General features: G+C 45.6%; 1 protein-coding gene across 4 annotated transcripts; it reads left to right on the top strand.

Moving 5' to 3' along the window:
- Nucleotides 1-13: 13 nt before the first annotated feature.
- On the top strand, nucleotides 14-12,527 carry DDO (D-aspartate oxidase). Of its 4 annotated transcripts, XM_084890648.1 has the most exons (6): nucleotides 30-122; nucleotides 899-972; nucleotides 1,774-1,949; nucleotides 4,415-4,523; nucleotides 8,718-8,891; nucleotides 11,172-12,527. In XM_084890648.1, exons 3-6 carry the CDS (start codon nucleotides 1,778-1,780, stop codon nucleotides 11,737-11,739), a joined length of 1,023 nt encoding a protein of 340 aa, XP_084746774.1. In that variant the 5' UTR covers nucleotides 30-122; nucleotides 899-972; nucleotides 1,774-1,777; the 3' UTR covers nucleotides 11,740-12,527. The 4 variants fall into 4 exon arrangements, with proteins under 4 accessions (XP_084746771.1, XP_084746774.1, XP_084746772.1 ...); XM_084890645.1 differs by lacking the exon at nucleotides 899-972 and having other exon boundaries at nucleotides 14-122; XM_084890646.1 differs by lacking the exons at nucleotides 30-122; nucleotides 4,415-4,523 and having other exon boundaries at nucleotides 185-972.
- The last annotated feature ends 1,939 nt before the right edge of the window (nucleotides 12,528-14,466 follow it).

Here is a 14,466-nt window from a genome sequence, read left to right as displayed (position 1 = left end):
GTCCCCAATGGGAAGCAGTTTTGCTTTCCCTTCGTCTCCGGGCACTGGACCAGCCGCTCACTGGGAAAACAAGTGCTGGTGGCAGAGCCTTCTGTGGTTCCAGGCCGCCTTTGCAGAGACAGGTACTGGGATCCCCCCTGCTGGTGCTCAGGGCTCATGCTGTACACACGCAGGGAGCCTGGGGTGTGCCTTAAAGGGACAGGGATCCTGACTCACAGGTCGCTGGGCCAGGCTGTACCCACCTTGCCGGGTCACATTTCCTCTCCCCGGCAGCTGGTTATTCTCAGCCACAATTACTTTCCTTCTCAACTTATGAGAACCATTTTGGGAGAGTTGCTGGGCAGGGAGGCTGTAGGGAAGCAGGAGAGGCAGGAAGGGAACAGGTGGCTCTCTTCTACCTCCGGGGCAGCGTGCAGGACTGCCCTCCTCAAGCTTGCCCCTCTGTTGGTCTGCTCCTTACCCAGGACCCTCCCCTGCTCCGCCCTCTGCCCTGGCAATCCTGATCTTTCTTAGTGAGCCAGCCCGTTGTGTAGCAATCAGATGAACGAATGGCCAAGATAGCTCAAGAAATAACTCACAGAGACCTCCACGGGAGGACTTTACAGTATCAGACAGCCTCCGAGGCGGAACAGCCTACTGACAGCTGGGCCCCACCCAGCTGGTCCTGCTCCCAGCAGAGGGACCTGCCCCACCCCCTCCCGAGGAAGGTGCAGTGCGTGCAGATGGCCGTGGTTTATATCACATGACCCGGTGTTCTGGCTACTGCTGATTAGACAGAGAAGGGCCCTTGTGCCAAGGGCAGATGTACAAGTTGACTCAGCCCAATGAGCTGGTCTGCTGCTAAACATTATCTGATAGGGCTGGCAATGATCAACAATTGTATTTTATCTCTCTGGAGTTTGAGCCTGAGACCTACAGAGACAGAGAGCAGAAACAGAGTGGACAGACAAGCAGGGAAGGCACGACAGATGGGTAAGCTACAGTGGAGCAGGGCTCAGTGGCGAGGGGGTGGGAGGGTGGTGAGCCCTCATCAACCCTCTCAGTCCCACACCGAGTGCTGGTCTCAGGGGCCCGCCCAGCCCAGGCTTCTGTATTCCCATACGGGCTCTCGGAAAGAGCCCTCTTTATGAGACATACTCTGTGGGTCTCTCTTATTCCCCGCCCAGAGGAGTTAATGCAGAATTCGTATGGCTTGGTTTCTAGAGGAGGGAGTCCAGGCTAGGAGACCATGGGTTGCTCCCCAGCTTATAGAAAAGCCTGCTCTCAGAGGGCGGGGTTTCCGGCATAGGGTGAGGGTGGGAGTGTGGAGCTTGGGAAAGCAGCGACAGAGAGAGGTAGGGAAGGGGTGAGGAGACAGGAGACGCTGAGTTCAGTTGTTCAAACTTTCTGTCAAATGTTATATTTGCTGCTGCATCTACCTTGCTTACTTCACTCACCTCTCCTAGGTTTTACCCAGAGGGCAAGTAGTTTGGGAAAGGGGGCAGAATGAGTAGAAATATCCCCTCAAAGGCAAACCTACATACATCACTGTTGTGTGCTCCAAGGGCAGCTCCGGGATGGTTTTGCGCTCACGTCTAAAACCCCATCAAGCCCTTGCTGCCCACGCCCCAGTGCTTCCTGGGAAGAGAACTTACAGGGAGCTCTCCTTAACCCACAAGAAATGCCAGCAGGAAAGGTCTTACTGTGAGAGGCTTTGGACCTCAGGCCAAACTTTGTACTGGATGGACTAATCCCTCAAATGAGATTTGGAGCTCACACCTTCTTTCCTCGCAGGCCCATGGATCCAGTCCGGGTTGCTGTGGTGGGGGCAGGGGTGATGGGGCTCTCCACCGCTCTGTGCATTTCCAAACTGGTCCCGGGATGCTCCATCACAGTCATTTCAGACAAGTTCAGTCCGGAGACAACAAGCGATGTGGCAGCTGGAATCCTCATTCCCCATGTTTACCCAGGTGAGAGGCATCTTTGTTCCTCTGTCTGTCATGGTAGATGTCAGGTAGAATGATGATGCATGTGAGTGTCACGTGAGCTTTTAACATCTTATTGGCTCAGCTGTTAGCAAAAGCTCAGTTAAGCTGTACGAGGAGAGTAACCTCCAAACGTTAGCAGTTTAAGAAGCAAGGGTTTATTTCTTGCTCGTGGTATATGTTTGTTGAGCATCAGCAAGGGATCTGCAGGGACCTAAGCTGATGGAGCAGCTGCTGTTTGAATGTCATCGGTATCTGTGCGTGGGGGTATTGGGTGAGAGCTCTGGTGGAGAGGGGTCTCACCTCCACAGTTAAAGGCTCTGCCAAGTGACTTTAATCACTTGTGATGACAGCTCAAGGGCCAGCACCACTCACATGCTCTCACCCCTGATAGGAGGCCAGGAAGTACATTCTATAAGGCTCAGAGATGGACAGGCAGGGTACTTGGTGAACATCACTAAGGACTACCACAATGAGCAACTCTAAGTCTTCCACGGATTCCAGTAATGACCCTCAAGTCAGAAACTGCCTGTGTGTCATGGGACCGAGATCCTCATTTCTAAGCCAGAATAGAGCAACCAGTCAGTGTGTGTTCAGGCTGAAAGATGCATTAAGTCTGAGTTTGTGTTTGTTTTTGCTTGTTAATCCTCACCTGAGGACATGTTTTTTTTGTTTTTGTTTTTTTCCCCCCCATTGATTTTTTATTTTTTAGAGAGAGTGGAAGGGAGGGGGAGAGACACCCAGAGAGAAACATAAATGTGAGAGAGACACATAGAGAGAAATATTGATGTGAGAGAGACTCATCGATTGGTTGCTTCCCACAAGTGCCCCGACGAGGCTCAGTGGTAAATATCTTCTGTGCTCATGAGTGTCAGCACCACATGGGGACCATACTGGCCTTACAGGGTCATGTGAAAATTCAATGGATTAATATACGTAAAGCACTTAGAACAGTGCCTGGGACACAGCGAGTGCTATATATCGTACTGCGTTGCTACTGTCATTACTGCTGCTCGGGCTACTGGTTCTTTTTAGCAGCACTAGAACATGAACTTGGTCACCAGGCTTGCTCTATTCGCTGTTGAACTGGGTAGAGCAGTTCTTTTGGGATGATTTCATGTGGATCTCAGGTTTTGGGTGGGAACAGGGAATGAATTTCAAGACAGCCCCATACAGTGGCCTAGATTGTTGGGTATAAACTAATTTATTTTTCTTTGGAGTTTATTATTTATTTCTTCCCGATTTCTACCCCGATGGCATAGTCCTCAGTCTTGGACTACAGTGCTGAGTACACAATGGGCACATGTTTAAAGATAGCACAGGTCCACTCCTAACAAGTTTTGAAACCCTGCTTCTGAAACAATCTCATTGGCCTGGGGGTTTGTCCGGGGAGCAGGGTGACTCCAGGGGCATGCTCACCCTACTGTGAACCACAGGGACATCTCTCCAAACAAAGCTGACCAGCATCCTTTGTGCCTCAGTTCCCTCATCTCCTCTGTGCTGCCCCCACTGCAGCCCCTCAGAACCACTGCTCCCTGGCCTGGCCCTGACTCCCCCCTACAAATCTTCCACAGGAACCAGAGGGCCAAATACTTTACCCACAGTTAGATTTATCTGTACCTGTGTTGGACACTTATTTGGGGACTGCATCCTGACTCTTATTTCCTCCCGGACAGGCCTGACTCCCTTCTAGAAGCTGTGTCCCGGCCTCATCTCCTGGGCTTTGGCAGGGCTGCCTGGGGAATAGGGAGCGCTGGTCCACAGGACTCTGACAGAGAGCTGGTGCCTGGTGCGGTCCTGCATGCCCCTGCTGACCTTGGACTGCTACTCTAAGGGGGCCGTGGCTCATGGGGTGGCGCAAGAGGTCATGACAGCCTGGTGGGAGCTTCAGGGAGCTCTTTCTGAGGCGTCACCTTCACAGTGCAGGGCGTGTTTCCTTGTGGCTGGAGGGTGAGCTCTCCAGCTTCCCATTGGTGTGCGTTCCCGTCCCTGTCCTGGCTGACCTGGGCCTCCCAGGTCTCCCTTCGTCACCCACCGAGTTTTCCGTGCCCAGGAAAGTGGCCCTGGACTCTTTCTCCTCTTGTTGTAACTGCATGGCCAGCTGGATGCCTCGCCGTGAACTGACTTCTGCTCAGGTTGGTTACAGACCAACCCTTCAAGACCTCTGCCCGAGACCACCTGCCAGCTGGCTCACCTACCAGGTTTCCCCCTCACTGTCAGGTTCCCCCTTTGTTGATTATCATTATACAAACAGGTGCTGACAGCATGCGTCCACATTCAGAATTCTGGTTGCTGATAAATCCTCCACCGTGTGGTACTTGACCTAAATACATTCCTCTTCGCCTCTTTATTCCCCCCTCCCCAACCCCCAGTGTCTAGAAGGAGCTTATCTGAAGCAGAGTCATTATAATTTTCCTTTCTGTTCCACTTGCTTCTCTCCCTGATTGTAGACACACCCACCCACAAGCAGAAGCAGTGGTTTAGAGAGACCTTTGACCACCTATGGGCAATTGCCAATTCTGCAGACGCCCGGGAGGCTGCTGTTCACCTGGTGTCTGGGTAAGAGAGGAGAGCTGAGGTTATTTCAGAATTTACAATGATCTAAACAGACTTGAGAATTCAATATATATTATTATCGAGTGTCTGCTGTGTGCAGAATGCTGACCTGGATGTGGGAGGATTTAGAAGAACATTTTATTTTATTTTTATTTTTTAAAATATATTTTATTGATTTTTTTACTGAAAGGAAGAGAGAGGGACAGAGAGCTAAAAACATCGATGAGAGAGAATCGTCAATCAGCTGCCTCCTGAACACCCCCCCACCAGGGATGTGCCGGCAACCAAGGCACATGCCTCTGACGGAATCGAACCTGGGACCCTTCAGTACACAGACCAACGCTCTATCCACTGAGCCAAACAGGTTTCGGCTGGAAGAACATTTTAGGCTTTACTCCAAAGAACTCAAGAAAGGCAAATTATGGTGTTAGACTTTTTAATAATGAACATCCATTACAGTTTCTCAACAAATACTGTTTTGAGTTTCCTTGGAGGTTATGCAGTGATTTTCAACTATGGCCGCAAAAGTATGTCAGGTAAGCAGTGAGGTGGGTTATGTGAGGATATGTGGCTGATGGAAAGCAAACAGGCATGACACTCAAATAGGAGCAGAGACCTAAAACATAGGGATACCTTATATATTTCGTGTCCTTGGAAAATGCTACATTCCAAAAATGTAAATTTTGTAGGTCACCAATGTTACCTTGTGACATGCCACTTAGGAAAAAAATATTTCTGAAATGGTTAGCCTACTCCTATTGATTCTTCATATCTGACTTCAGGAGATGCACAATTGAACAAAAGAGTTTAAAAATAAATCCTATGTAACATTGCTAACACAAACTTGCACTTAAAATGTTGTAATGTCTTTCTATATGGTTTTAAATAGGGGTCACTAATAATTATATCACTTTTAACTTAATGACATAACCTATATGTTATCTGGGTTATAACACAGTCATGTCCTTTGAAAGAGCAGAGGGATGTTTGCCTTTTGCTAAATTCTTAAATCCACTGCACCCTTTGTGCTATTTCTAAAGCAAAACAAACAACTCCCCCAAACAAAAACAAACAAACAAACAAAAAAAAAACCCTGTCCTCTCTCCTCTTTTGAGATGTCTGCTGACTATTTTTTTTTTTTTTTTTTTTTTTTTGCTGGGGAACATCCCTGCATCGGGCAGATTTCTATCCTTTTACTTCTCTTGCCCTTCCTCACCATCACTAATACCAAAATATGTTGACATCACTAATTGCTCAAAGTCTTTGTCCAAAGTAGCAACTTTTGCTTCTCTACCTTCCGAAGATAGACGGTTCTATCACTGTCTTCAAAACCAGAGGATGAGCCATGTAGGAACATGGTTCTCATTAATAGATGACCACCCTTCATTTTTGTCAAAACCAATGTGGTCTAGTCTAAGTCACAAACTTTGGCTCTACATAATTTTTAAAAAAACAGCTGTGTCCACAATTTATCCTTTCAAGAGTAAGACTTTGCCACCGCTGAGGTTATTATTAAGAAGGCACTTTAAGCTATTCTAAAAGAGAGCTCTTTATTTCCCCTCACATGAATTATTTTTATCCTACTTGCTTCCAAAAAGGATTTGGACGACACAAGCCAAGACCAGGGCACAATGTCCTGTGCATCTTTGGCTTATGTATGTCACTTTATTAATCTGTTCATTCCTTCAGAACAAGTTTTCAGCATTCATCAGTGTCAGGTACTATCCTAGGTATCAGGGATATAAAACTGAGCAATGTAATACAGACTGCTTGGCATATAGTAGATGCTCAATAAACATGTATGGAGTGAACTTTTAAGAAGGACAGACATGGTCCTGACCTCAGGCAGCTTATGGCATGTGGATAATGTCCTAAATTTAATGAGTAACAAATGAGACGCCAGTTACGAAAGCAGTTATCTGGAGAATGAACTTGCTCTGGGATTTTATGAGAAGCCACCAGGAAAAAATGATGTTTCAGTGCAGACCATCCAGATGGGGGTAGGTTAGACTGGTGATGTGTAGAGGTGAAGGAGGCAGAGACAGGGTCAAGGACAGAGGAGGCAGCATTCTGGGGAGAGAGAAGAGCACATGCATAGACCTGAGTCTGGGGTGACTGTGGTGTGTTGGAGGGGTTGAAAAATTTCAATGTAATGGGAAGCCATTGAAGGATTTTACACAGAGAAGTAACTGATCATATTTACATTTCAAAAATATTCTGTCTGTAGTGTGGAAGACAGATTTGTGGAATGCAAGATGATGGTAGGATAGATTAGCTGTTGATGGTGGGGATAAAGAGTAGATGAATTAAGAAATGCTTAAGAGGAGATTTATTATTATATATATATATATATATATATATATATATATATATTTAATAGTTGTGGGTTTTTTGTTTTTTTGTTTTTTTTTAGAAGATAGGATCCATCTTTTTTATTTTATTATTTTTTTATTTTATTGATTTTTTACAGAGAGGAAGAGAAATGGATAGAGAGTTAGAAACATCGATGAGAGAGAATCATTGATCAGCTGCCTCTTGAACCACCCCTACTGGGGATGTGCCTGCAAACAAGGTAAATGCCCTTGACCGGAATCGAACCCAGGACCTTTCAGTCCGCAAACCGATGCTCTATCCACTGAGCCAAACCAGTCTCGGCTAAAAATATTTTTATTGATTTCAGAGAGGAAGGAAGAGGGGGAGAGAGATAGAAACATCCACGATGAGAGAGAATTGTGGATCGGCTGCCTCCTATATGCCCCACAGTTGGGATTGAGCCCACAATCCAGGCATGTGCCCCTGATTGGAATCAAACCTGGGACCTGTCATTTCTCAGGCCGACACTCTATTCATTGAGCCAGACCAGCTATTATTTTTATTTTAATTCCCACCTGAGAGAGGAAGGAAGAGAGAGAGAAAGAAAAAGAAACATCAACGTGAGAGAGGAACATCCATCAGTTGCCACCTGTAGCCACCCTGACCAGAGATCTAACCCCTAACTTACCTGGGTATGTGCCCTGACTGGGAATTGAACCCAGTCTTTTGATGTACGGGATGACATCCAACCAACTGAGTCACCAGGCCAGGGCTTAAGAGATTTGACGGGATCTGGTAGTTGATGGCATGCAGGGGTTGAGAGAGTAAAGGGTGATTTTTGGATTTCTGGCATTAACACTTGTGTGAATGGAATTCTACTTTCTGAGTTGGATAAGATTGGGGAAAGGAGTAGGGGAAATGTGTGTGTGTGTGTGTGTGTGTATGTTGTGTGGTCATTGTGTGAGATATGAGGTAGACATTCAGTGGGAAGTAGGAAACATGGGGGGTGTGGATCTGGTTTGGGAACTCCTGAGAGAGAAAGGGCTGGAGATGTAGCCTGCTGAGTGTTCGGGCAACAGATGATGGTGAAGCTACGGAAGAGGGCAGTCTAGCCCAGAGAGAGCTTGCAGCACAAGCCCCGAAGCAAACTACTTAGTTGTGAATTACATCATTAGCAACCATGTACAGCATTCAAATTATTTTCCTGGCTATTTTAGAGCAGCCATGATTTACAACATTTATTCATATTGATGAAAACACTTGTAAATTCAACATATGCCTCACAGCTATTGGTAGGATTATTACAGGCTTCTTGTTATCAATCAATATCACTTCAGCCTCATTCACCCCAACCATGACTTCATGGTAACAGGACTTCTCCGGACAAATCGGATTATTTTTTTATCAAGAGTTTGTCGGATGACCTACAACTTAGGTCATAATTTGCTCCCCAGCCTCCTGGACTCTCACCATTGCTCATTCCAATTTAGATATTTTGTTCAGGAATGAGGCCAACCTTTAAACTTTTGATGGTTTGCTTATAATTTATGTCAAGCATTATGCAAAACAGAAAAACCTTTCCTCTAATACTCATAGTCATAAATAAGTAAGAAAATCTGGGCAAGAGCTTTTTTGGGGAAAAAAAAGAATTAAATTCAATCTTTAAAAGACACACTACCTTTTGAATGTCTTATTCCTTTCACTCATGAACATTTTGGATACCTGCTGAGGTATCCGAACCAAAGAGAATGGAAGAATAAATCTTTTGCTCATGTGCAGAAAGTGTGATTTTTTTTCATTGCTTTAGAGAATGTCATATGGGGCTCACAAGAGATGTGTTATTTCACAAAATTTCAGGAAATTTATTCTCCTAATATACTTCAGTTGGCAGGTATATCGGAGCATTCCTACTGAAGTGCCATTCTGGGCTGATGTGGTTCTGGGATTTCGAAAGATGACAGAGGCTGAGCTGAAGAAATTCCCCCAACATGTGTTTGGTCATGCTTTTACAACGCTGAAACTGGAAGGTTCTGCCTACCTCCCATGGCTGGAGAAAAGGTCAGTGTACATGGCTCTTTGCTGCTTCCTTCATCTGTCATAGCCATAAGCAACTTCTTAGTTACTCATTAAATATATACTGAAAATTCTCCGTGGTCCCTCAGAGCTCTTGCACAGTGTTTTGTTGATCACAGATGGCCGAGGCTTTGAAAACAATTTGAAGACAGTGCTTGAGTCACAGGAGCAAATCACACCATGCTTTTTAATGAATAACATGTCCATCTACTGTAACTTGTAGTGTGCATCTTGATACACAAGTTGGTTCGCCACCACCACCACCACCTCCACCACCACCACCACCACCACCCACCACCACTTCCACCACCTCCACCACCACCACCACCACCACACACCAGTAAAACAAACTTATTGAAATAGTATCTTGGTCTCCTGGCCTGTGCAATGGAGTTTGGAAAACATGCTTCCAGTTATATAAAATTAGATGATTTACTCTCGTTCTTTGAATGGGAGAATCCTATGCTTATTATAAATTATTTTTGAGTATTTTTCTCATTGGTGATAAAGAAAATAGCTTCATTGTTTTCTTTTGTTATAAATAAGAACTCTAACACTGAGGGCTTATCTACAATAAATTAGGTAATTCCTTTCTCACCAAGGTTAGCCTCGGATACCTTCAACTTGCATTCTGGCTTGGTTTTCAGGACTTCCTGTTCCCATTAGGATTCCTCTCTCACGCAGCCTGGATTCTAGGCTTAATGAAAATGGACACTTGGATTTTAGGGTGATGATCAGAGGACTTGGGCTGGGGCTATTTAGTGAGCACAGCTTCTTGAATCCTCCCACTCTTCCCCCCATTTCCTCCTGGGTGGTTGGGGCAATGGTATCCTCCCTGCCCAGGGTGAGGACAGTTGCAGGAAGCTCCAAGAACAAAGTCACCAAGCTTCTTATACCCCCAGCCATGTCACTCAAAACCTCCAGAATAACTACTTCATATGATTGTAAGGCAGCCAGGTAGGTACCTGATTACCTAGTTTAGCATCTAGCTTCCAGGTACAGTTTCCTCCTACTTAATGCATGGGCCATGGCTCTAGAGTAATGACTGAGTATCACACTGTGGACACATTACAACTGCACAAGGATGACTGATCCCTGGGCACACTCAGTAAGTTTTCTTGTGAGGCATGAGGGTTGGGAGGGACCCAGCACAGCAAGCCTGACAGGCTTTCCAACACCCTGTGCTCTGTGATAATTTAAGAAGTTCCCGGGAGGATGATGAGCTTTCATCAGTAGCTCAGCCAACAAGGTACCCTTGAAATGGAAAAGAAGGACATTTACATTTGTTGCATTCTTACATAATTGTCATAAAGAAAACCATGAGAGCTCAGCACTCTTGTCTCTAGGTTATAGCTGAGAAAACAAGTGCAGTGGGTATAGCTAATGTGCTCAAATTCCAAGGCTGGTAAATTCTCTTATGTCTCTGAGGATAATTTTGAGTTCTAATTGGGATGGTTGGAACACAGAACAGAATGTCTAAATATTAGCCCTCTCTTGCTAGCATCCCTGTGGTAGACATAAGAGGGAGTGTGCCAGCCCTGTCCCAGCCATCCAATTAGGGATACAAAGGAACATGCAAGACAAAAATGTCCAAGGCAGTTACTTTAGGTGCTAAATAAAGGACACAAACAAGAAATATGTGGGGATTTCACATACCCAGATTAATTTGGTATTTATTTGGCATCTAGAATGATATAGAAACTCTATTGCACATAGAAAGGACAGCCTGGCTAACATGCCTCAAGGGTTGAGCGTCATGGCTCCATTCTGGTCAGGGCATATGCCCAGGTTGTGGGTTTGATCCCCAGTAGTGGGTGTGCAGGAGGAAGCCATCAATGATTCTCTAGCATCGTTGATGTTTCTCTCTCTCTCTTTCTCCCTTCTTCTTCGAAATCAATAATAATAATAATAATAAATACAAAAAGGACAAAGGACAGAATTTGTATCTGTGAGTACTTGAAACAGAGTTTATCCATGTATTATTATTTAATAAGTATTGTGTTACTTTCCATATGAACAATTGTAAGCCTACTTTTGCCCCCGCCCTGTATATAATTTACTTGGCTTTGAATTTTTGAAATAGGTTTTTATTTGGGTTCCACTCTTGGAATCCCCAGGTATGAAGCAATTGGTGGCTAGAATTCGGCTGGCGTGGGCCATGGAAGCTCTTGAGGAGTTTGTGTCCATGTTCCTGTCCATCACTGCCTGTGGAGGGTTGAGCAGGAAGCTGTCAAGGCTCACCTCCCGCTCTCTCGATCTCCCCAGGGTAAAAGAGAGCGGGGCCGTGACACTCACCCGGCGAATCGAGGACCTGTGGGAGCTTCACCCGTCCTTCGACATCGTGGTCAACTGTACAGGCCTTGGAAGCAGACAGCTGGTGGGAGACTTGGAGATCTACCCCGTGAAGGGCCAGCTGCTTAAAGTGCAGGCTCCCTGGGTGAAGCACTTTATCCGGGATGGGAGTGGGCTGACGTACATTTTCCCCGGTGTATCCAACGTAATCCTGGGTGGAAGCAGGCAAAGTGGAGACTGGAACTTGGCCCCAGATGCAGAAATTAGCAGAGACATTCTTTCCCGATGCTGTGCTCTGGAGCCCTCCCTCCACGGAGCCTGGGACATCAAGGAGACGGTGGGCTTGAGGCCCTACAGAGCAGGGGTTCGGCTGCAGAAGGAGCTCCTGGCCCAGGACGGCCGGAGGCTGCCTGTGGTCCACCACTATGGCCACGGGAGCGGGGGCTTCTCCATGCACTGGGGGACAGCTCTGGAGGCCGCCAGGCTGCTGAACGAGTGTGTTCAAGCCCTCAGGACCCCCGCTCCCAAGCCAAAGATATAAGTGCCAAGAATTGACAGCAAATGGCCCAGGAGACTATTGATCAACCTACAATTTCTGTTCATTAAAAATGATACAATGTGTATGAGTAGGTTTAGGACTATGCTAATCTAATCTAGTGCTATTCTGGTACTAGATTTACATCTATTACTAATCACATGGAACATAGAGCTCTAGTTCTACTAAAAATAAAGATTTTGATTAAAAAAAAAAGATGACTTTTAGACCTAGTGTTTCTATGCTAATTTGCATGGATGCTGGAAGCTGTAGGGATTTCGACATATTTGGCTCATAAATCCACAGGAGGAGATAAGGCATGGAAATCACTGAGCTCACTGGCGGTTATAGAGCTGCCCATGATGCTCACTGGTTGTAGTCGAATGAGATTAAAGTCCTTGTAAATAACATCATACGATCACGTGATAGAAGTTTATTATAGTTAATGAATGACTCCTGCTAGAAGAATTCCTGATAGGAGACACGGTGGCATCAATTGCATAGCTGTCTGGGCTCAGTTCCCTAAGGTCCATACTTTGCATCACCACAGGCAATTGAGAGCCGGCTTGTTGTATGGTGGACAGTGCCCAAGCATTTCTGAAGACTGAATAGCATGTGCAGCCAAAGAGCTAACTTGCTAATTAAGATGGAACAATCGTTCTGAATGAAATATACCCAGAGCTTTTCACAGGATTTTTAAAAAATGTACCGGGGAGGAGGGGGATGTGCCTCATGATAAAATGAATTTGGGAATTAAATATATTTAACTGGTTTCTTGATGCGGGCCTGCTCAGAGCCTTTAATCTGTTCATGTGTATTATGAGTTCTCAGGAGGGTTTGGTTTGAGTGAATGGCAAAGGAGATGCTCTTCGTTGAGATAAGGAAGCTTGGGAGAAACAGAGGTGATTTTAATTTCAGGGGAAGATGGCGAATGTGTAGAGATGAATTCTATTTTTACTCTGAGGGAGATGTGGGGTTGGCAATGAGAATGTGGGAAAGAGAAAGCCCTCAGTATGGTTTTATTTTTGCTGTTTTGTTCACTGAGCTTTTGCATCTGACTTTTTATTTATTTTTTTTATTTAACAAATCTTTATTGTTCAGATTATTACAATTGTTCCTCTTTTTCCCCTCCATAGCTCCCCTCCACTAGGTTCCTACCCCACCCTCTTCCCTTACACCCCACACTGTCCTCATCCATAGGCATCTGACTTTGTTTGAAGAAAAAATTATTCTGGGAGAAAGAAAGAAGGTGTCTGGGAGAGGGGTTGGGGCAGGGGCTGGGATGGTGGAGAAAACATTCAAGTATGGGTTCTTTTCCATAGATTTCCACCAGGGGGTGGTATTGTATTAAATTCAGATACATTGGTAAATCTGAAATTTAGAAATAACTGGAAATAAAAAATGGATACCAGGTAAGTCGAGCAAATATATGATTCTTTTGAGAGTATATGCCCCCACGGCCTGTTGTTCTGAATTCTGTGTCAGGTGCTTGATAAATGTACAAACTTAGATGAAACACATACAGACACACTAATGCATACACTCATTACCTGAAATCTGTGAGAAATAATGTTATGACAAAATGGCATTTTAAAGAAGGGGAAACAAAGTTTAATGGTAAGAAATAAAAATGAAGCCCAGCACATGTCGTCTTTCTGTCACTTCCATGGTGGTTTGAAGTGTTTTGAATTTGTTGCTTATGCCCCAGTTTCAATAAATGCGGCATCTTCATGTCGTGCAGGCAGGTTCACACTCTCTGACACTGTCTACTCGCTACTCTCAGAGTTTAGTTTCCCTCTGGATTTTGTATTTCTAACGCCCAGCATTACCAGACTGAAAGATCGGAGGCTTCCTGAGGAAGTGACCATGGCTGCAGCCCTGCGTTCGTGGCTAAGGATGTGCCCCCAGAAGTGCTCAAAGGTTTCGGTCACTAGCTGCCAACCGGGCTGCACATTAGAACCATTCGGGAAGTGCCCTACTCTGTTATATTAGAATCTTTGGAGGTGGGTGGGCTGTAATGTTGGTATTTGCTCAATACCACTAGCCTTCCCTTCCTGCCTTGCCTTTTCGGGGCATGGTCCTGGGGATGTGCGCACAAAAGCAGGGACGTCATAGGTACTTCTGGGCAAGGTGGCCAATAGGGCTTAGCTGTCTCCCAAAGCGGGTCTCTAGAAATGCCGGAATCTCCTCGCTGCCTGTAGACAGCTATCTGTCTTTGTCGGAAAGATGAGAGACAATTTTCAAATGGGCGATGGCCAGACCATATGTAAAAATAGAACACTGCCGACAACTTGCAGCAGCCTGTCCAGTAAACCAGACCCTTATTTATAATAGCAGGCCCCAGGAGTCAGCCTGCTATAGGTCACATTTGGAGGAAGCCAGGTTGCTATCCTATATAATAAAAGCCCTGTGACCGAACTGCAGAACGACCAGTTGACCCATCGCTATGTTGCACACTGACCACCAGGGGGACAGATGCTCAATGCAGGAGCTGCCCCCTGGTGGTCAGTGCGCTCCCACAGTGGAAGCATGGTTCGGCTGACCCAGATGAATGGTGATCCACAGGCGGCCACGCCCCCTACCAGTGCACAATTCCCATGCACTGGGCCTCTAGTCTTTAGTAATAATCCAGAAAGCTACCCAGTCATTTCTGAAACAATTGGCCCCAAATGGCCAGGAACTTGATTAATAACTGACAGGTCCCCTAATTTTTGTCCCATTTCTAACGTAGGA

This window comes from Pipistrellus hanaki, assembly GCF_964339955.1.
Source record: "Pipistrellus hanaki genome assembly, chromosome: 7".
In the NCBI taxonomy this organism is placed as follows: domain Eukaryota; kingdom Metazoa; phylum Chordata; class Mammalia; order Chiroptera; family Vespertilionidae; genus Pipistrellus; species Pipistrellus hanaki.
Note: the sequence above shows the minus strand (reverse complement) of the source record. Positions and strands in the feature narration are given on the sequence as shown.